The sequence below is a fragment of the Podarcis tiliguerta genome (assembly GCF_965153285.1).
Source record: "Podarcis tiliguerta genome assembly, chromosome: 2".
Lineage (NCBI taxonomy): Eukaryota > Metazoa > Chordata > Lepidosauria > Squamata > Lacertidae > Podarcis > Podarcis tiliguerta.
The window spans coordinates 80,078,167-80,098,379 of NC_139535.1; the positions used below are offsets into that span (position 1 = coordinate 80,078,167).

General features: G+C 50.0%; 1 protein-coding gene and 1 long non-coding RNA gene across 11 annotated transcripts; one reads left to right on the plus strand and one right to left on the minus strand.

Annotated features, from left to right (window-relative positions):
- Positions 1-1,979: 1,979 nt before the first annotated feature.
- LOC310672062 lies at positions 1,980-3,436 on the minus strand. The gene is made up of 2 exons (XR_014508374.1): positions 3,320-3,436; positions 1,980-2,602 (listed from the first exon to the last, which is right to left on the minus strand). It is a non-coding gene; the product is annotated as an uncharacterized lncRNA (long non-coding RNA).
- PRR36 (proline rich 36) lies at positions 2,596-18,452 on the plus strand. 10 transcript variants are annotated; one of them, XM_083428603.1, is made up of 6 exons: positions 2,596-3,261; positions 8,967-9,471; positions 9,989-10,070; positions 11,614-11,780; positions 12,906-15,692; positions 17,853-18,452. In XM_083428603.1, exons 2-6 carry the CDS (start codon positions 9,051-9,053, stop codon positions 18,263-18,265), a joined length of 3,870 nt encoding a protein of 1,289 aa, XP_083284729.1. In that variant the 5' UTR covers positions 2,596-3,261; positions 8,967-9,050; the 3' UTR covers positions 18,266-18,452. The 10 variants fall into 10 exon arrangements, with proteins under 10 accessions (XP_083284729.1, XP_083284737.1, XP_083284735.1 ...); XM_083428611.1 differs by having other exon boundaries at positions 11,614-11,696; XM_083428609.1 differs by having other exon boundaries at positions 9,989-10,043.
- Positions 18,453-20,213: the final 1,761 nt, after the last annotated feature.

Sequence of the window (20,213 nt, forward strand, 5' to 3'; positions counted from 1 at the left end):
TGACAATCCAATTCTTGTCTTCTGGAATTAGCATATTCATTGACTGTCACACAAAATCTGTGAGAAGTGTCACCTTTGGGGTTATGGATTTTCTGTTTTTAAATGTTAAAAAGAGGTATCTTATGGGGCCAGAACCAGCAACCAGATCTCTAAAAGATGTCATGAAAATACGCTAATGATAATAATGGTTCATTGTATCCACTGCAGCACAAGTCCATTGAAACTGGGGATGGGACAGGACGAGGATGGGTTAGGAGGGTAGAGTTCATTTTTCTGGTTTCCAACAATGGCTTGCTCCCTGCTCAAGCCTAGAAGTCTCTCCATTATGATGTTGTGCACCACCCTAATCTCCCCGTGACACTTACCCAGGGTTCGGTTTCCTTGGAGTGTGGCACAGCGGAGGCTACTTAGTACTTGGATTTTAATACATAGTTTAATTGGATTTGAATACATAATTGGAGGCTACTTGGTACAGCGGAAGTACTTGGATCAGTGCATTTATGATATATAGTTGATTTACACTTCTATATAACCCGAGCCTACAATGGAGGGGTTCACAATGGAGGGGTTCACAGCACTGACACCCCAAAAGGGTCTTGCTTCTCCCATAGCCACAGCCTTGGATTGCAAGAGAAATCAGGCATCACTCTGCCTTGCCAGCCTGCTGCCTTGCTTCCATCTTCTAACTCACATAACTTCACTCTCAACTCTGACCCTCATCTCTCTAACTTCCAGCCAGTGGAGGGAGGAGACCCACCCATTTGCCCTCTGGTGCTGAGCCACTTCTGTTCCATCTGAACACAGCAGCACATGTGCAACTTCCTGGTGCATGCAGAAATCTCTGATTTAGGCCCTGGTGCCTGGTTAGGGTGGGGTGGTGGAACCTCCATATGGCCTATAAAGAATTAACCAGGTATAGCAGCCATATGTGATGAATGTCTCTCTCCTTATCCATTATTATTGTTGTTGTGATTTTTCTTAAATAATCATATTAGAGCTATTTCATTGTGCAAAGTGCTTTCCAGTTTTTCTCCTCCTCTGCTGTTTCTCCCAATTCATCTAATGAATAGTGGGCTTTATTTTAAAGAGATCTATGTATTAAAATGAAAAGGTTCAGTGGTTTTATATTTTGCAGATACATGCATATATGGAAATCTTTGTTTGGTTTTTATAAAATTAAACAATTATTACATAAGACAAGTCTGATCCAGGCTAAGTTCTGGGGGACTAATAAAGGGACTTCAGGGTGGTGTTGATTAATGAGCACAGCTGACAGTGAAGGAGAGATTCTGGATGCAGAAAGAGCCAACACACACAGCCATTACGAGTTTTGATGAACTGAGATTTGTCTCCAGTCCTGTTGAATTCTGTACGTGGGAAGGGGAGGGGGCACTGTTTTGCCCTTTGCCTGAGGCAGCAAAATGATTTGGGCTAGCCCTGCTCTTCCCCTGGTGTTGAGATTCAGCATTTTAACCCCTAAAGTAAACAAAAAATTAAAAAACACAGAGATTAGAGGCAAGGAAGAAGCACCCACCTCTGGAGTTAGCTGCCACTCTGAAGGCCACGACAACTCTTCCCATAATCATCCTCACTACTCCTTGTCGGCTAAGGAAAGATGGAGACCACTTCATCAGGCCTTTCTGCAATGCACCATGCAGCATCTAACTCAAGAGCTGCAGCCTGCAAATACAATCCAAATTAGTTTGTCCACCATCACTGAAGAAGGCCCTAAGGCAAGTTGTAGGTCTGAGTAAACATGAAAGAAAGATCCTGGACATGGGGGTGGACAGTGCTAGATAATATAGTGCTATATTAAGTGTTGCGTTTTCAGCTGATTTGGGAAAGCAGCCCTCAGAAGTAGCATGATGTAAAATACAGCAGGGTGTGTAAGCCACTTGGACTCTGCTGCCACAAAGCACATAGGCTGATGACATGTTGATTAAAAGCAAAGCAAAGCAAAAAACAACAACCAGAAAGACTTGTGGCACCTTGAAGAGACTCCAATTTATTGCAGCATAAGACTTGGTGGACTAGAGCCCAGTTCATCAAACATATATTCACATATATTCATATAGTCTATAGAGAAAACAATTGTGAACAACTGGGCCAAAAGGTCATGAAATACAAGAGACCACGAGACAGAAATTCCTGATCTGAATACATAGGATTAAACTTACTGTACTCATAAATTCTAATCCAGCAATTTCACACTGGAGTCCTCGTAAAAGTTTTTGCTGTTGTTAAATGCTGGTGACTTTCAGGTCGGCAGCAGTGTGTCCTGAGAAAATGAAATATCTTCCCACTAGCTTATGTGGCCTTAAAAAAAAAAGTGCCCATTTATTCTTAACTGTGGGTCCTTGCTTATTTGTCCTATACAGACACTAGGAAGGCATTGTTGGCACAGCTGATACTATACCATATTTCAAAAAGGAAAAACCAGGACACCCCAAAAGTTATTGAGGAAACCACCAAAATTGTTGGGCTTTTTTTAAAGGAACAGTTTGGGCTGGTTCCTTTGACAAAATGTTGGGTACAGTTGCTTTTTCTTCTGGGTCTGTCCTGTAGTAGATCACTCCAGCCTTTCCAATTCTGTCTCTTCATTCTGTGGATATTATAGTTTTTAGAACGCCTGAGGCAAATCTTTCGGATGAGATCACTGTCTGAGGAACTGGAACAAATTCTTGTTTCAGAAGGCTACAGTACAGATGGGGAGACTGTGGCCCTCCAGAATATCCTCATGGTGCGGAAACGGGAAAGGACAACAGCAGGCAAGTAAAGCTGTGCAGGCCTGGCTGGTGCTCCTGTCAGTACCACTGCCAGACAGTGAGCCTGCTTGGGGATGGGGAGGGTGGGCCAGCCCGGTCTGCCAGGAGGGCCCAGTAAGGGCCCCTTTGACCCAGGCAGGGTCCTGCCACCCCGGGTCGGCCCCTGCTCGAACAACTCTTTTCAGTAAAACCAGTTCACACGTTCAGGTCAGGAGGGCGGGTATATCCGCGCACGTGTGAACCAGCCCCGTGTGTCCTCTTCTGACAGTAGCAGGCTCGCCATCAGCGCTCCGGCAGGCGGAGGGTTAACACTCCCCCCCCCCCGCGGCTGAATTGCTATTAACCAGCTGCCACATGGGCGGGGGCGGGGCGGGGGGCATAATAGCTGCCGGCGGCGCAGCCGAAGACACAATTGATCCGCGCAGCGCCAGCCTCTCCCCCCGAGAGTGACATCATCCCTTCCAAACCCCAACCGGCGCTGCCATTGGCTGGCCAGGTAATTGAGAGGGGCATTTCTGCTCTCCCTCCCGCCCCGCCCCTTTCCCCATGCCTACTTTGTGCGTCTCTGGCGCTGCTGCCGCTGCCGCCTCCTCCACTCCGCCTTCCTTCGAGCCCTCCGGCCACACACGCCCAGGGCAGGCGCCGCCGCCGCCGCCGGCAGCAGCACCAGCAGCACCAGCGACGCCCAGGCCGGCCGGCAGCATCCCCTGCACGGAGACAAAAGCCCCCCAGGGCTCCTTCGCTTGCTGGAGCGGCCGAGGAACGGTTGGCTCGGCTTCCCGGCGCGCCGCGAGCGAGGTAACAGCCGTCGAGGGGCGCCGGGAGTTCCGGCGGCGGGCGGCCCCTGGCCGGAGCTTTGGGAACTGCGCGCGGAGCGGAGAGGGTCTGGGCGGCTCTCCTCCCCCCCCCCCCCGGCTGGGCAGGGCGGGTTGCTTCTCTTCCCCCGGTTTCCCACGTGCTGGGGGTCAGCTTATTTGGGGGAAGCGGGGGGGGGGGGCGTGTGGGGCTCCGGTGCACATGGCGCCGGCAGGTGCAAAGCGGACCGAGCGAACAGCCCTGATCTGGAGGGGCGGGGCGGGGTGTTGGCTTTTTTGTTAGGCTGGGCAGTTTTTGAATGGATCCTCCTGGCCAAAGGGAAGACTGGGAGCTGGATCCCAGGCTCTTCTCTGGGCTTCGTGAAGCCTTCGGGGCAGAATCTGCTGTGTTAGCCTGTTAGCCCCGTCCGCTCTCCCCCTCCGACCAACTCGTCACCCTCGGAGAGGGGAGTTGCACACTGCATTTGCTGTACCCGTTGGTGGCTATTCTTGTTGCACTTTCTCTGGGTGCAGTAAGCAGGGCATTTTTTCCTTTTTAAAAAAGGCGTGATGTGAAAGGGTTTTTTTTTTCCAGCAAGCTGATTGAAGCGAGCTAAGGCTACAAGTGCATTAAAAGCGTCGGTACTGAAAAAGCGAGGTTTATATTATATATAAACAAACAAAAACACAAAGCCTCCATAATGTCAGGGGCCACAGGGGGAAGTGGCTCCCATCCCTAAAAAGTCTCGCATGAAACCAGGAGGGACCAATTCCTAAGATGTGCAGGCCCTTTCCTTTGTTAAGGGAGGGATTTGCAGTGGTGATGAGCTACCATCTCGTATGAACACACAGCCCCACCCTGTGCTTCTTTGTGAGAGTGAATAGGCTTTCCCTGGTATTGCTGGATGAATCCATTTAAAAGATAAAATGAAATTGAGGCTGCCTTTTTGCAGGAAAGGCAAACTGAACCAAATCTCTCTCAGCTGGTTCTTGGAAGAACAAATGTCAACTATCTCACCATTCATAGGGTCCCATGTAGTTGACAGTGGACAAAGGGGTTCCTTTCTCCCCCTCCATCACAGTATACACGTAAAGGAGGCTGTCTCTAAAATGGAGAAAAAAAGTTTGTATTAAGGCTTTGTACTCAACAGAAATAGCCTCCCCCCGCCCACCCACCCCCCCCCCCGCTTGGATTAGCTCCTCTCTAGGAAAGAGGCTACCCTTCCAGGAAAAATCCCACAGGAAATAAAGTAAAAAAAAAATGGGGGTGGGGAATCCAGGTGGCCTAGTGACTTTTAGATGGATGGCTGAGAGATGCAGAAATGGGCTAGTCTAGAGCATGGGTAGGCAAACTAAGGCCCGAGGGCCGGATCCGGCCCAATTGCCTTCTAAATCCAGGCTGCCGACAGTCCAGGAATCAGTGTGTTTTTACGTGAGTAGAATGTGTGATTTTATTTAAAATGCATCTCTGGGTTATTTGTGGGGCATAGGAATTCATTCATTTTTTCCAAAATACAGTCCAGCCTCCCACAAGGTCTAAGGGACAGTGGACCGGCCCCCTGCTGAAAGCTTGCTGAACCCTGCTCTAGGGGAAAGGCAAAGCCTTTTTGGGATTGAGATGAATGAATAAAACCCTTTAGGGCAAGGTGTACGGACCATCTGCTAGTGAAAGGATGTTGCTACAGAAGTGTGCAAAGGAAGGGCAGTGCATGAACACTGAAGAATAAGGAAAATCATTGGTGAGGTAAAGTTCAATTATAAGATGGAAATAAGTTGGGGAGTATGCATCAAATCAGGTGAGTTTTTAAATGGGAGAGATGTCTGCTAATCTAATCACCTACCTAACAGGGACGTGGATGGCGCTGTGGGTTAAACCACAAAGCCTAGGACTTGCCGATCAGAAGGTCGGCGGTTCAAATCCCCGCAATGGGATGAGCTCCTGTTCCTCAGTCCCTGCTCCTGCCAACCTAGCAGTTCGAAAGCATGTCATAGTGCAAGTAGATAAATAGGTACCGCTCCGGCGGGAAGGTAAACAGCGTTTCTGTGCGCTGCTCTGGTTCGCCAGAAGCAGCTTAGTCATGCTGGCCACATGACCCGGAAGCTGTATGCCGGCTCCCTTGGCCAATAAAGCGAGATGAGCGCCGCAATCCCAGAGTCGGCTATGACTGGACCTAATGGTCAGGGGTCCCTTTACCTAACCTAACAGGAAGCAGAAGTCATGGATGATTGTGTTGGGGGGAAGACAATGGCTTGGGGTAGCTAAGCAGATGTAACTGTGTCTTTGCACACTGATGCTTCTAGATCTCTCTCCCTGGTACTTACTTTGTGTAATTAAAGCGGATCGGCAAGGTTGTAGCTGGGGAACGTAATGGCCATCTCCAAAACCAGAAGAGAAATTATAGGCTTGCTAGCAGAGCTCTTCCTCCTGGGACAATAATTGGAACAAACAAAAAACCAAAAGTGAATGGGTGACTGTTGGAATGATCTAACTCTCTTGCTTTGGGGCAGGTGTGATGGGGGTGGAGGGGGGGCTGCAGCTCCCTTGCACTTCTTATGGCTTCAAGGAAAGAGCAGAGGGGGGAGGGTTGAGTGTCTAATGTAGCCGGAAAGTTTAAGAGAGTGTGCAGCAGCATTCAAGGGCTAGAAAAGAAGCAGGTTTTCCCATGGGCCTGCCTCGGGCTCAGATGTGGATTGAAACATATGCTTTGCCGCTTTGGGTGATGCAGAATTATAAACATGCCAGGATGTTGCGGTGGGTTATAAACAACCGAACAAGATATTTGAGACAATTGAAAGCTACTCATGGTTGGCAGTAGAAGGGTGGGGGAAGAGTGTAAATACAATTTTGGGCAGGGTGTGTGTAAGAGATTTCAAAAAGTTCGACTGTAGCATGAACAACACTTAGCTCTGCTGGCTTTTAAAATGTCAGGTTGTTTTCATTAACAAAACAATATGGAAAATAAAAATTAGAGGCTGGTTATGACTTAAAAGTTAAATGGCTAGCTTCTGTGATACTCCAAGGAACTGCATATGCAGTATATGCATATATAAGGGAGTTTGGAGGGTACACACTTTTAGCAAGCAGAAAGTGAAACTGAAACTTGACCATGCAGGAGACAAGAAGGTCAGGAGAAACCAAAGCACAGTATTAAAACAAAATGATCTCTTAAGATAATAGGGTGGGAGGGCAAAAGTTCCCTATCAGAACTGTTTGGCAATAGCTGATATTGACTGGGAAGGTTATTTACATGGAGAGGTGTTGTGTCAAGTGTGACTTAAGGGGTTGGTCCCATAAAGTTCATTCTTGTTGCATTGAACAAATGTGCTTTTTGCAAATATGGTGCTGTTTCTGCATCTTTCTCTCCCACATCAAACAATGGGTTAAAAGTCAACCATTCTTTTCAGCATAGGAGTGGCTAAATGTCCTGGGTGTTCAGTTAGGGCTTTAAAACAACCAGCTGAATAAGCAAATATGGGTGAAGACTCTACCCGTAGCCCCCTCATTACCTTGTGCTCTAAGAGCAGAATGGAAATGACCCTGGGAACTGCCTTCGTGATCTAATAGCTGTCAGCAGTCACTGAAGCTTTCTGCATATGGCTTCTCTAGAGTGGGCAGAAAGTAATGTGATCTGCTGGTGGACCATTGGGTGCCCTAGGATATAGGTGGAAGAGCCTTTCTAAGTCAGTGGGTGACTTGAGACCTATCTACATAAGTCAGCTTTGTCAGTTCATGGGCAGCGGGCAAAGTATTCTGTGACACTTACTGCCTGGGAAGACTGTGCAGTTAGTCTTTCACTTCCTGCACAGGAAAATAGATCATTGGTAGTGTCAGCTTTGGACCACGTGGCTTGGCAGCCCCACTCCTTGTCTTCTGCCCTCTCCCCTGGAGAGGAGTGCTATCATGTATTGTAGCCTCTGCAGCCAACGTTCATCACACTTCTGCCCGGGTGCAAAATTACCACTGGCAACAAGGCTTGGTTGGTCCCAAACCTGCTGTGCAAACTGCATCAGGTGCACCCAAGGTTCTCATAAGGGGAACTCTCCTGACCTGGTACCCTCCAGTTGCTTTCGGCTGCAGCCAGCGTGCTGTGCTGGGAGGGGCTGATTTGTTGGCGGAGGCTGCTCTCCTCAAATCAACCCAAGATTCAGTGCATGGCAGTTGCATAAGGCCTTCAGCTCTTTTGTATGCTACATGCCAATCCTGGATAATCAATGTGGATAAACCTTGCATTTTAAATAGGCGCCAAGCAAGTGTGTGTAAGAGTGAGGCATTTGGTTGAAACAAATTTGCATCTTCTGTTTTGCTGTTCACCTTGTCTCAGAGGCACTTCAACTTTCCCTGTAAAGTTTTGATCCTCTCCTCAGTTTAGAGGCAGGAATTGAACTGTCTTCAACAAATCCCTTTTTAAAAAAACCCCACCCTCCAAAGCTAAGACATGTTTAAAATAACTTCCTCTCTTTGGTCATACTGAAAAGGGCTTCGATAGGAGATCTAATTATCTAATAGTATGGCTCTATGAGCTGCCTTGGTTTTGCGGCGTAGGATTTATTGTTGAATATAAATTTCAGCTACAGTAGTGATTGTAAATTTTGTAGTGATCTTTTAAATGCCTTGACAGTCCATTGGATGCCATCTGGGAAGGGTCCTCCTTTCAAGTTATACTCTGTCTTGGCCCGTCCCTGCCAGCTGCTCTTCCACCAATAAGTCAGTTGGGGAGGCATAGGGAGCAGAGCATGGTGAGGAATATCAGCTTCTCCTTCTGCTGGTGGATTTGGTTTTCTTTCTCACCACATCCCCCAAGCTTGAGTGCTCTGTGGTTTTGATGGAACACTTTTTCTTCTTTTTTGCTGGGAGTTGCAAAGTAGGCTGCTAAAATAGTTGCCAGCCATGGGCAAATACTGCTCCCTGGGCGGCAGTGTTCCTGATTTGTCACTTTGCTCTACAAAGGGGACTGCACAGTGGCAGAAATAGGGCCAATCTAACGAACAACACAACATTGGCCTTGTGGCCTTGCTAGGTGGATCCTAGCAACGCAACTGTTGCTTGACTGATCTGACTTACCAGTAAGACTCCAACATAAGGCAGCTGCCACTGGGACTTTGGCATCCCTAGAAAATTAGTTTCGTACTGTGTGGATTTTCATGCTTTTCTCTGCAGTCCACCAACGTAGAATCCACCTCTCTGAAAGCTTTTGGCAACAAGCTGCAGATAGTTTCATGTGACTAGATGGCTGCATATGAATGCTTTTGTGTATATAGTCAGTGCTGGCTTTTTGCATCCGAAGCAGCTAGGTTCAGCTTGCTGAACCAACGGGATGTGAGAGTCATCTGCAATACTACACAGAATCCCCACAGAGCTTCATTGGGGTGGGGTTCCACACAAAGTGTTGGTGGTCCTCTTTTTCAGGTTGCAGGTGAAAACGGAGCCCTGCACCTGGCCTAGCGGTTCAGAGAGATACGGACAGCCTGCCCAGTGTCAGTCGGTGCAAAGATGGATGACAGTGGTGCTGCTGGCGGAGACCCAGCTCCACGGCTGAATGGCGTGGCAACGGCCAGTAAAGGAGCCCGGGCTGCCTGTTCATCTGCAGCAAAGCAAACACCCAGCAGGAGCCCTCGGGCTCCAGTGCAGGTCCCTGGCAGGAAGCAGCCAGGAGCCACTGCAAGTCGTCCTCCTACAGTTCCTTGCGGCGCCCCCAGAATGCTCAGCAATGGAGCAGCCAGGAAGCCCCCCGTGTTGCAGACGAAGCAGCCAGTGGCCAAGGCCAGTACTGCCACCAACTTGTCTGCTAAGGGGCCAGTGAAAAAGGTCACGGGGGACAGACCCAGCGGGCCAAAGACTTCAGAAAGGATCGGTCAGGAGAAGGAGGTGCAGCAGAAACCCACAAAAGTGGAAACGCAGGTGACGGCTTCAGGTATGGATTGCCAGCCTAACTCTTCAGCAGGGGGTTATTAAAGCTGTGCTAAGCCCCTTAAGACATTGCATGGCACCATTGAGGTTTGTTTCTAGACATGCTTGTCTAGAGAAGGCTGTGATCTGGGCCAGGTTCTCTCAAACACAGCTTAACTCAATGGAAACTTCCCATATACCCTCCCTCCCCAAATTGTGCCAAATTTTGGGAACAACATGGAACTATGCGGCTAACTGAAGGGTCCTTCCTCCCTGCCCCCCACCTAAAACCCCCTAGTAATCCCCCCCCCCCCCCAGGTTTCCACTTGTATACCTTGCAAATATGTGCACAGGCATGGCTGTGATAATCATTCACCAGGTACTCAAACCTGGTAGAGAAATGAGGTTCCAGGAGCCTTCCCTGTTCTGCTGGCGACTTGATAGCTCTTTCATGCTTATCCAGCTAGGCTCTTCTGATAGTTTGTTCTGTGCTTTAACCAGCTGTTTACTTAAGGCAAGTATCTTCTTTGCTCTTTCTGTAGCACCAAAGGCAACTTCCACGAAAGTCAAGAAACCCGAACAGACAAAGCCCCCCAGGTATGGAACGGAGGAGCGCAGGGAGCTGTGAGTCAGACCGCTGGTCCATTCACCTCAGCATTGCCAACACTGACTGGCAGCATCAGTTCAGGGTCGCAGGGAGGGATCTTTCCCAGCCTGCCTGGAGATGCTGGGTATGGTACCTAATACAGTACATGCAAAGCATGTACCTTTGTTCCAGGAGCAGTCCTAGGAGGCAGGCCAGGCTGAGTGGGTGACTGACCTGAGTCCAGCACTGTCCACTGGCACCACAGTGGCTGTTTGTCATCCTAGTGCAGGTGTGGGGAACCTTTGGCCCTCTGGACGTTGCTGAACTACAACTCCCATCATCCCTGACTGTTGGCCATGCTCGCTGGACCTGATGGGAGTTGTAGTTCACCAACATTGAAGGGCCCAAAGGACTCATGTCCTAGTGAGTAGATGCAGCCCTGCTTCCATTAGAAGGAAGTAAGAGAACCGAGGTGCAGAGGACACTGGAATGTGGGTCTGTAATGTGATGAGTGATTGGCAGGGGGGCTGCCAGCTTCTTGAACACCACCATAGCAACGACAAAAAATGTGCACCTCCCACTCAACGATGCATCTCATAGATGACCACATGTACTGTTTTTGTGGATCTGCTGCAAGTCCTACCTCTGCAGTCTCTGAATAGACTGATAGGGTGCACTTAGCAACAGTGCAGTACCTGAACCAACTCAACCAAAGTGTAGTTTCCATTCTGACAAAGGAAAATGTGGCCCGCAATCGCCTTGTGTACAGTGCTTCCCCCACTGCGCATTGGAGCAGGCAGTTCTCTGCTAAAAGCGATGGTTACTGAAGCAGTATTTTGAACTGTGCTGGCAAGTACTGCAGAGGCTGCCTTGCCTAGAGTAAATACCAGTTTGGGTGATGTGCCACACTTTAAAAAAAAGGAATCAGTTTAATCATCTTTACTCTGCCAGCTCTTCAGAAATGAGAGGTCCTCTTAAGGCAAATCTACAGGCAGAATTTTGCCCCGTCGACTTCCTTTGGGGCAGTCTGTACAGTATACCACAAAGAAAGCAGTGGGCAGAGAAATAGCAGTTGTAGAGGCAAATTTACCTACTTTTAATTTGCTTTTATGCATTTCCTCTTTTAATCTTGGAAATGACTGGAGGCAAGGCCTGGAGAGTCGGGGGTGGAGATATTCTCCAGGAAGGTTCTGTGTTTCCCCAGGGCTCTGATTTGCATGTTGTAAACAAGTGGAGGAATGGGAAGCACAGCTAATTTTATGTTTCCTCTCCCCCCCCCCCCCGCCCCACTTGCTTTGAGGATCTGAAGCTGCTTCAGGCCCAAGGAGCGGCTAGAACACAGGAAGTGATCTGATTTTTTAAATCTATTTTTTATAGCTTTCTCACTGGAACACTTCTCTTGACGGCTGGCATTTGTCAGGGATAACCTTGCCACTCTGGTCACAGCTAATTGCCAAAGACTTGGAAGTGCTAGCATTTGTGCCAACGCACCAGCATGCTGGCACCAATGGCCTCTGTGTGTTCGAAAGGCTTGAGCTACAGTCTCTCTCCCCTGCATAATCTTGTTGCTTTCTGTTTCAGAACTTGGTTGCCAGGGACCAAGAATTCAACTGCATCAGCCCTAAACAGGCCACCAGCCAATAGCACCGCGGCCAACGGCAAAGGTGTGGGGAAACCTAAGCAGGCAGTGCCAGCTGCTGGTCAAGCTGTAGTAGCGCAGCAGAAAAGCAGTCCGGCTACACAAAGAGGTATATGTGAAGATACGTAGGTCCTATGTGGCTTATGGGAAGTTCTGAGCCTTCCACAGCATAATGCAGAAAGGGAAAAGTTCCACTTTCTGTGGAATCTTGGACATGTATAGTTGGGGGGTAACAAGGAAATGAGGAAATCTTCACAAGAGTACACAGCATACATGCATCTCATGAAGTGGGCTCAAGTCTATGGGCTTTTCCGCACTTCCCCTTGTCCTGCTTTGTTTACCCGGGGGAAACCCCTCTTTAGCTCTTTCAGTGCAAACAGCAATCAGGTTTTCTTCAGATTGCTATTTGTTCCTATTCTAAGCTAAAGAGGGGAAACTGCTCAGACCCGTGCTTTCTAGGGACAAGTAGGCATCATCACTTTTGCTGCATCAGACTAACACAGCTGAACCTCTGGAAATGGAGACATTTATATAGCACATTTATATATATATAGCATTTATATGTCAAGAAACCTGCATAACATTATCTAGCTTCAATCCTCTGAAGATAGGTTGGCATTTCCATGTTGCATGCCTCCAGCTGAAAGCTGCTTGCCGAAGCCCACCTAGTGAGTTCATAGCAGAAGTGAGATTTTAGTTAGGGGCTTTCTGAGAGTGAGAGCTGCCGGCTTAGTTGGGGGACTATACATTCCACCAGCCTTCCTCAACCTGGTGCCCTCCAGAGGTTGTTGCACTTCAACTCCCATTGGCACTAGGCAGCACGACCAGTGATCCAACATGGTGGGAGTTGCAGTTCAACATCAGATGGGGAATCCTGCATTGCATATCTGCATTAAACTATGGCTAATGGTGCCTTATTTCAAAGGGGGTTTGAGGTGACCCAAATTCTGGCTCCATAAGGCAAGGGATGCAGCAGTTGGAGATCCCTTTAGGGTAGGGGGTGGTGCATAGCGAGGCATTCCTAGTTGATGGTACTGTGGCTTTTATGTTTGGTTTGAAACCAGTTGGCAGGTATAAAATGGGTAAATGTTTATGGCTTTGGAGCAGAATTGCAGCTGCCATGAGAATCAGACCTTCGGCTGTTTAAATCTTCCAGCATGCATTGACGCGTGTTGCGAGAGGCTCAGCTTTGGCAATCGCCGCAATGGACTTAAAACGCTATTTCTCATTCCAGATGCTTCCAGAGCTGTCGCGACCTCAAAGGCCAAGCCTTCAAGGTCAAACCCTGCTGTGAAGATGCCGCCTGCCCCTTCCAGGCACCCCAAACTCCCAAGCTCCAAATCTCAGTCCGAGCAAAACCTCGGGCAAAGGAATGCGGCCGCCCTTCCGAATACCAAGCTTTCGTCGAAGAAGTTCTCGGAGTCCACTAAGCCCAGAACTCCTGCCAAGGCGGCTGGTGGGACTTCGCATCCGCCCACGCCACAAAGAGCTGCTGTCTCTGCTTCCAAGGCTTCTCCTGCCGGGGGCAGTCCAGGCAAGAAGCTCCCCAAGAAAGATGCTCTTCCTAGCCAAGAGCAGGCCCCCTCTCCAAAGAAGGTCCAGAAGGCCAAGGAAGGGCATGCCATGGTGGTCACTGGTGAAGCAGAAAGCATCTCCATAGAGGAAGCAGGGCCCATAGAACAATTAGACCCTGCAGCAGAGGTAGAGACTGTTTCCTTGCTAGACTCCCAAGAGGCAGTGTCTGAGACCTGCAGGGTGGAAGCAGTGGCGACTGAGCAGTTGGAGCCAGGGGGCTTGGAAGGGGAAGACTGGGCTGGACATCCCAGCCTGAAAGTGCTAACTCCAGCCGCTCTTGAGGCACCCCTGTCCTCGCTTGATCAACAAGATGTGACGGTCTCTTCCTCGCCCACCGAGATGCATCCAGCGGTCCTTGTCACACCTTTGGCTTTGTCCAGTCCAGATGATGTGAAGGACTCTTCCTCTCCTACTGAGATGCATCCAGCAGTCCTTGTGGCGCCTCTGGCTTCGTCTAGCCCACAAGATGTGACGGTCTCTTCCTCTCCCACTGAGATGCATCCAGCAGTCCTTGAGGCACCTCTGGTCTCTCTGCCTCCGCAAGATGTGAATCATGATGAGATCTCTGAGGTCCTGAACGTGCCTGGTGACGAAATACTGGGCTTGCAGGCAGCTTGCACTTATGAACCATCCCTTCCTGTTGATTCGGGACTTGCTTCCCAAACTTCAACGCTGGAATCTTCCCAGACTAGGCAGGCAGGCACAGACTCTGAGTACTTAGAGGAGCAAGTCTTTCCGCGCCTTGATGTTCCAGTGGCTGTTGAGCAGCCGCACTTACTGCTTGACGCGGAAGAGCCTTGTGAAGGCATAAGCCACCTCTCGTCACCCGGCACGCCGGTGTCCACTGGGGAAGATGTCCCCATACCAAGCTGTGTAGAAGGATTTCATTCTCCCGGGTCCTTGGTTCCACATTTTGGGTTGCATGAAGAGGCCCAAACTGCCAAACCTCTGGCACAGACAGCAGAGGCAGCGGAGGTGTCTGTCCTTACAGCGGAGCAGCCCTCCTCGTTCAGCCAGGCAGGTCCTCCCCTGGAAACTCTGGCAGAGCCTTGGGCAGCCGAACATGAAGTGGATGAGGTCCTAAGCCTGCCTCGTAGCCCAGAGGTGGAGCGGCAGGTGGACAGGGCCCCACTGGAGGCAGAGACTGAGAGGCTGAGGAGGAGCCCACTAGAGCTTGCAGCTGAATGTGGTGACGTAACACAGGAAGTGGTCACTTCTCCACAGGCTGAGAGGCCACACACAGCTGCCATTTATACTGAAGATGAACTCCTGGAGCCTCCGCATGCAGCAGAACCTTCTGTAATCGGTGAGTTTGTTCAGGACCAGGCCCCAGTCTCTCCCCAGACCCCTGAAAGCTTGCTTCCCACAGAATTTGTTGGAGAGCCTTCTGTAGCCCACAGCGACCCGTGCAGTTGTTTGGATGGACACCCCGCAGTTGGAGGCCCTGTGGATGATGATGATGGTGGTGATGATGATCCAATGCTCCTGGAAATGTGTGGGGGTAACCTGAACCGAGAGGAGGCTCCTGCAGGGGAAGCTCCAGGCTTCCGGCCCCATCTCTCAGGGGAGCTCTCTCCGAGCGGTGTGGCTCAGGTGTTGGTGCACAAACCCCAGACCCTGCCCCTGAAGAGCCTTGAGCTGCTGCAGGAGCCCCCCGCCCAGCTCCCAGAGCTCCCAGACTTGCTGCTGAGTAGCACAGTGCTGACCACGAGCAGCCAGTCCCCAGAGAGGGGAGGCTCCTCTTCCAAGTCCAGCACTTTAAGCGGACCCGATTTGGCAGGCAAGAGCAGCAGCGAGACCAGCACCCCCGAGGAACTGCTGGACTATGACAGCAGCTCCGGGGTAGAGTCCAAGTCGGAGGAGAAACTGGAGCAGACCTGCCACCAGCTCCTGAGCCCCCTGGAGGACCTGCCCGGCGAGCTGGACCTGGGCATCCACATGGAGAAGGGAGACGACGAGGCAGAGACCCTGCCTGCTGACGAAGTCCTTGGCGACCCGCCCACTGAGCCCACCGTGTCCTCGGAGGAGGAAGCCGAGCTGGACGCCGATCTCCTGAAGGACCCGGGCTTCGCCAAAACAGCCGTGTGCCTGTCGACTTCTTTCCCGGGCAAGCCGTCCTTGCCCCACTCCGTGGAGGAGTCTGACGAGCCGGGCTCCGGCGACGCCGGCACCGAGACCCCGGCCTCCACCAACTCTGCCGCCTCCTGCGACGTCTTTGGCGCCTTCCACCTCCACTCCACCGACAGCTGTGGGAAGAGCCCCGGCCTCTCTTCCCTCGAGAGCGAAGAGGGCAGCAAGGAGCAGCTCCCCAAAGAGACCGGCAGCAAGGCCCCCCTGGATTGGGAGCAGCACTCCTTGCAGGCCTCGCCAGCTCCCCAGAAGACGCCCGGAGGGCAGGGGGAAGAGCCATCCCAGCCTTTCACTGCCACTTATAGCTTGGCTGCAGGTAACGTATAGAGGAAGCCTGCCTTGTCTGTGTCAAAAGTGCCAACCTGTGGTATCTCAATGTGCAATAGTACCCTGTAGGGAAGGAAGACGGCCCCTCTCCTTCCATGTGCACCTGTTCCATCTGTGTTTCTAGCCAAACAGGCATACTTTTTTTGTCTCTTTGTGTTTGATACCTCTCCCCCCCCCCCCCAATCTCGACAACCCCTTTTCTTCGCGGGAAACTGTGTGTATTTTAGCGTGTTTTCTGAGAAGGGTAAACTTCTTAGTCTTGATATGTTGAATAAAGCATCACTTTGTCTATCTGATCTGGCCTGTCTTGTTTTTCCAGGAGATCTGTTCCCTCCCGTTTTGAGGTGGGGGGGGGGGTTGGGGGCTTGGAGAGAGCGGAGAGCCCTAACTGAACGCGGCTGTAAGTGGCTTTGCTTCCGAGATCTCACCAAGGACAGTCTACGTATTTTTCAAAGTTGCTCAAGTGTTAGGGACGCAATGTGGAGCCCTGTCATTGAGAGCTGCCTCTTGTGTGCTGTGTTGCTCAAGTAGCCCAGAAACCTTGGTTGGTTTTGCACATGAACTGGGGCAAATCTGACTGGCATATTGGCAGCTGTGAATCATGGGAATATTTTGCAGAGCTGGGTAGAATTTTAATCCATCAAGGTCAATACACTTTCCTAGCCTTGTTCAGCAGCCCTTGAGCCTAGTAGTTGCTTCTAGTGACCTTGGAGCCTCCCTGTTCCGTGAAGGTTATTTTTCTTTATGGGATCCCATCACTGTTTGCTTCTCTCTCATGAACTGGATGAAGCCCTGCCAAAAAAAAGGCTCTGCAGAGCATTTGGTGGGGAGGGGTTATACCTATGGCAATCTTCAGACTAGTCTTTCAGGCAGCGCCCCTAAAGTGAGTCTCGCCTTATCAAATATAAGAGGAATTGAAATTCGAACAGGCCTCTTCTAATGCAGCTAGCAGGGAGGAGAGCTTTCTAGAAATGGGTCTGAATATCATGGAAGAGGGCAAAACCCACTCTGCTTCTCCCGAGGCCTGGACTAGACCTAAGGCTTAAGTAACAGGAGAAACCTGTTGATGGCAAGGACCAGTTAAGCAGCAAACCCAATGACCGGTATCTAGGGGGATGGAGGTCTTTGAGCAGAAGCTAGGCAGCCCTCCGCTGGAGATGTTTTAGCTCAGAAATTCCAGCATCAAGCAGGAGAGTCTATGGTCCATGAGACCCCCCCCCCTTTAGTCCTATGAAGTTGGCTAAGGCAACTGATCTAGGCAAACCAGCTTTGGTACAGTTGTAATCTTGGGAGTATGATACCTTAACCTTGTGACCTTCTGTAGGGTGGTAGGAAGAGCATAGGTTGATCTCTTTAGAAGCGATAGGTGTGGTGAAATGGGGGAGTGTTCAAACTAATTCCCATTTTAGGGGGACTAGACGTCTACTTGGACTAGCAAGGTCACCTGCTGAAAAATACTTGGGTCCCCAGTAAGAATGATTGGGTGTTCTGTTTTGTCAAAAGAATGGCAGAGCTGACTGGCAACTTAACTACAACTTCCTTGATGGATACATCTTTCTGCTGCTGGTTGGCTTTTTAAGTAAAATGGTCAACTAGGACTCCAGAAAATATAGATGCTGTTGAGAAGAAATAACTCTGATTTAAGAACTAGCTTAAGTTTTGTAAAGCCAATGAAGTTCTTAAGAATTAATTGCCCACCTGCCCAACCTATCATCTTGAGAAACTCGGGAGTGGCTGTCTGACAGGGACCATGATTGAATGGGGAGTTGCTTGGGAATCCCGAAAGGCAACCCTAGCCAGGTCCCCATGCAGTTCTTACAGCTGTTGTATGTCCATTAAGCTGGCCCCATATCTGGATGGGACAATACTAGAGGGAGGCAAAGTAGGCGATCTGAACAAAAGGGTTCTGCACGGCCCAGGCATTGCAGTGGTGGTGGGTTCAGTCAATAGATAACAGCACTTTTTGAAGGCAACTCTTGCCAGGCTGAGAAGCATCTCAGGTTTTCTTTTTAAAAAGAAAGAAGTAAGCCCAGGCTCTCTTCCCCTGCTCTCCTGTTGTGTTCTTCTTGTCTGTTACTTCCTCTTTGTTCGTCACCACCCCACCCTGAGGGCCACTTTTTCCAACCCAAGCTCCTTGCCCTGTTTGTAGGTGACAATGGGGCTGGCCTGCCCTTCCCCTGGGGACCCTGTCCGTCAGAGATCCTCTCCACTATCTATGAAGTGGAAAGTGGCGCTGAGACTCCTGGCCCGGACGAAGAGGACGGGAGCCGCCACTTGCGCGCTGTGTCCCGAGACCAGGCTCTTCACCTAGGAAGCATCCAGGCCACAATGGTGCAGCAGCTGATCAGCCGGACGCTGCTCTTCTCAGCGGAGGCCCCTTCCGGGGCAGCTGGTGGGAAGGGGGCGCTGAGCAGCGAAGCAGAGATTGGCAAGTGGACCGAACTGATCTCTCCTCTGGATGAATCGCGCGCCAGCATCACTTCTGTGACGAGCTTCTCCCCAGAGGACATGTCATCCCCGCACGGGGACTGGACTGTGGTGGAGGTGGAGACCTTCCACTGAATTCGTTTCCTTTGAAATGGAAAGTTTCCCTTGGGCATTTTGACTTGTTTCCCCCCCAACACCCCTCCCCTTAGGTACGATCCAGCCGTTCCTGTAGGGACTTCAGAATCTAGTGTTAGCCAACTGTGGGGGTGTTCCTTCTCCTGATCTCGTGGGCAGCTAATGAGAAACACTATCTGAGATGATTGCTCTACAGTGGTACCTCGGGTTAAGTAATTTGTTCCAGAGGTCCATTCTTAACCTGAATGGACTTTAGCTAATGGGGCCTCCTGCTGCTGCTGCGCCGCCAGAGCACGATTTCTGTTCTCATCCTGAAGCAAAGTTCTTAACCCGAGGTAATGTTTCTGGGTTAGCGGAGTCTGTAACCTGAAGCGTATGTAACCCGAGGTACCACTGTATTGGCTTTTACCGTAGCTTAGCCACTGTTTTTGCCACTTGCCAGAAAGTGCAAATTCACTTTTGAGCTGCTTTTAGCTCACTGGACCCCCTCTACATTTTGTTTGGGTCTTCAGAGATATGGGGCAGCTTCTACACTGTAGATAGTCCTGTGCAGCTTCGCCTGGTAAGTGCTGGGGGGGGGGGACCACACCCCTCTGCTTTTGGTTGACATAGCAATACTTTCTCTACTTGGCTGGGGGCTGTCCCCAGCCGTAGATAAGCAACTGTCTGATACAGCTACTGATGTGGCCTTGGAGTTCCACATGGATTTATTGGCAATTAATGGCTACAAAGGCTGGCAGACCTTTCCTAGGTTGGCAGAAAGTGTTCAAATGCCTCATTTCTCATAGCTGACTACAGATACAGGGAACCCTTCTAAAGCAAACTGCTTGCTCTTGGGAGAAAGGCGTTTCTACCTCTTTCCCCTGAAAGAGCAACACATGAAATTGCCCCTCCAATGACATAAGGGGGGGGGGGAGCATCTACAAGTGAGGAGGAACTGCTCTGTCTTTAGGCATTTCTGTACTTCTCAGGAGCGGGTCTTGCCCCAGGTTTCAAAGTGTGTGTGTTTGGTGGGAGGGCTTGTGCTGGTATGTGGTTTGCCATCTAAGTGCCCATCAACTTGGGTTTTTTTACATAGACATCTGTACCCTGTACAGGAGAAAAGGATAATGAGAATCTCTTTGGGAATTATTCTGCTTGGGAATTGTTTGGTACAGGGTGTCTTCTTCCTGGGAGCTTGAACCCAAAGTTCAGCAGAATAGAGAAGTGGACAAGATTGCAATGCCGATGCCTGTGTTCTCCTGTCTCAGTATTGGCACAACAGTAGCAACCTGCAGGTTTCCTATGGTGCTTTGCAGGGATAGCTGTGCCATGCCCAGGGACTTCCTTTCTTTGATGATGGACAAATGCAATTGACACTTTTTACTGTGGGACTCTGCTGTAACAGACTTCAATGGCGATAAAACACTGCATCTTTTTTTCTAGTAAAGGCCTCCTAGCATTTGCTGGTATTAAATGGGACAAAATTACTGCCTGTAGCCCACATGCCAGTTGTGGGACACCCATGTCCCATCACAGGGATTGAAAGAATAAAAAAAAAAATCACCTTCACCTCCGCATACTTGGGCACGTAGCACAGGGCCACTTGCTAGAGAAACTCTTGAGCAGTGAAGAGGTAGGAATGCCTTTGACGCGTTACTTTCCTCCATTTCTGCCTGCTACAATGGAGATGGCAGAATTTAGGATTCTTGAGTCAATTACCTTGAGAGATTAGTGCTGCTAGGAAAATGTTACATGAGATGGAGAAGCTTGTTTTCTAGGTAGGGACAAAGCGCCCATGTTGGTTAGCCCTGCCTTGCTTGTGGGGATGAAAGTGCCCAGGCATTACAAATTGCTATGGTGGAAGTAGCCCAACTGTGAAACCTATCTGCATGACAATATGGTTCTTCTCTTCCATGCATTCAGAAATGGTTTTCCTCTTGGTAACTCTTGTCCATGCAGCTACATG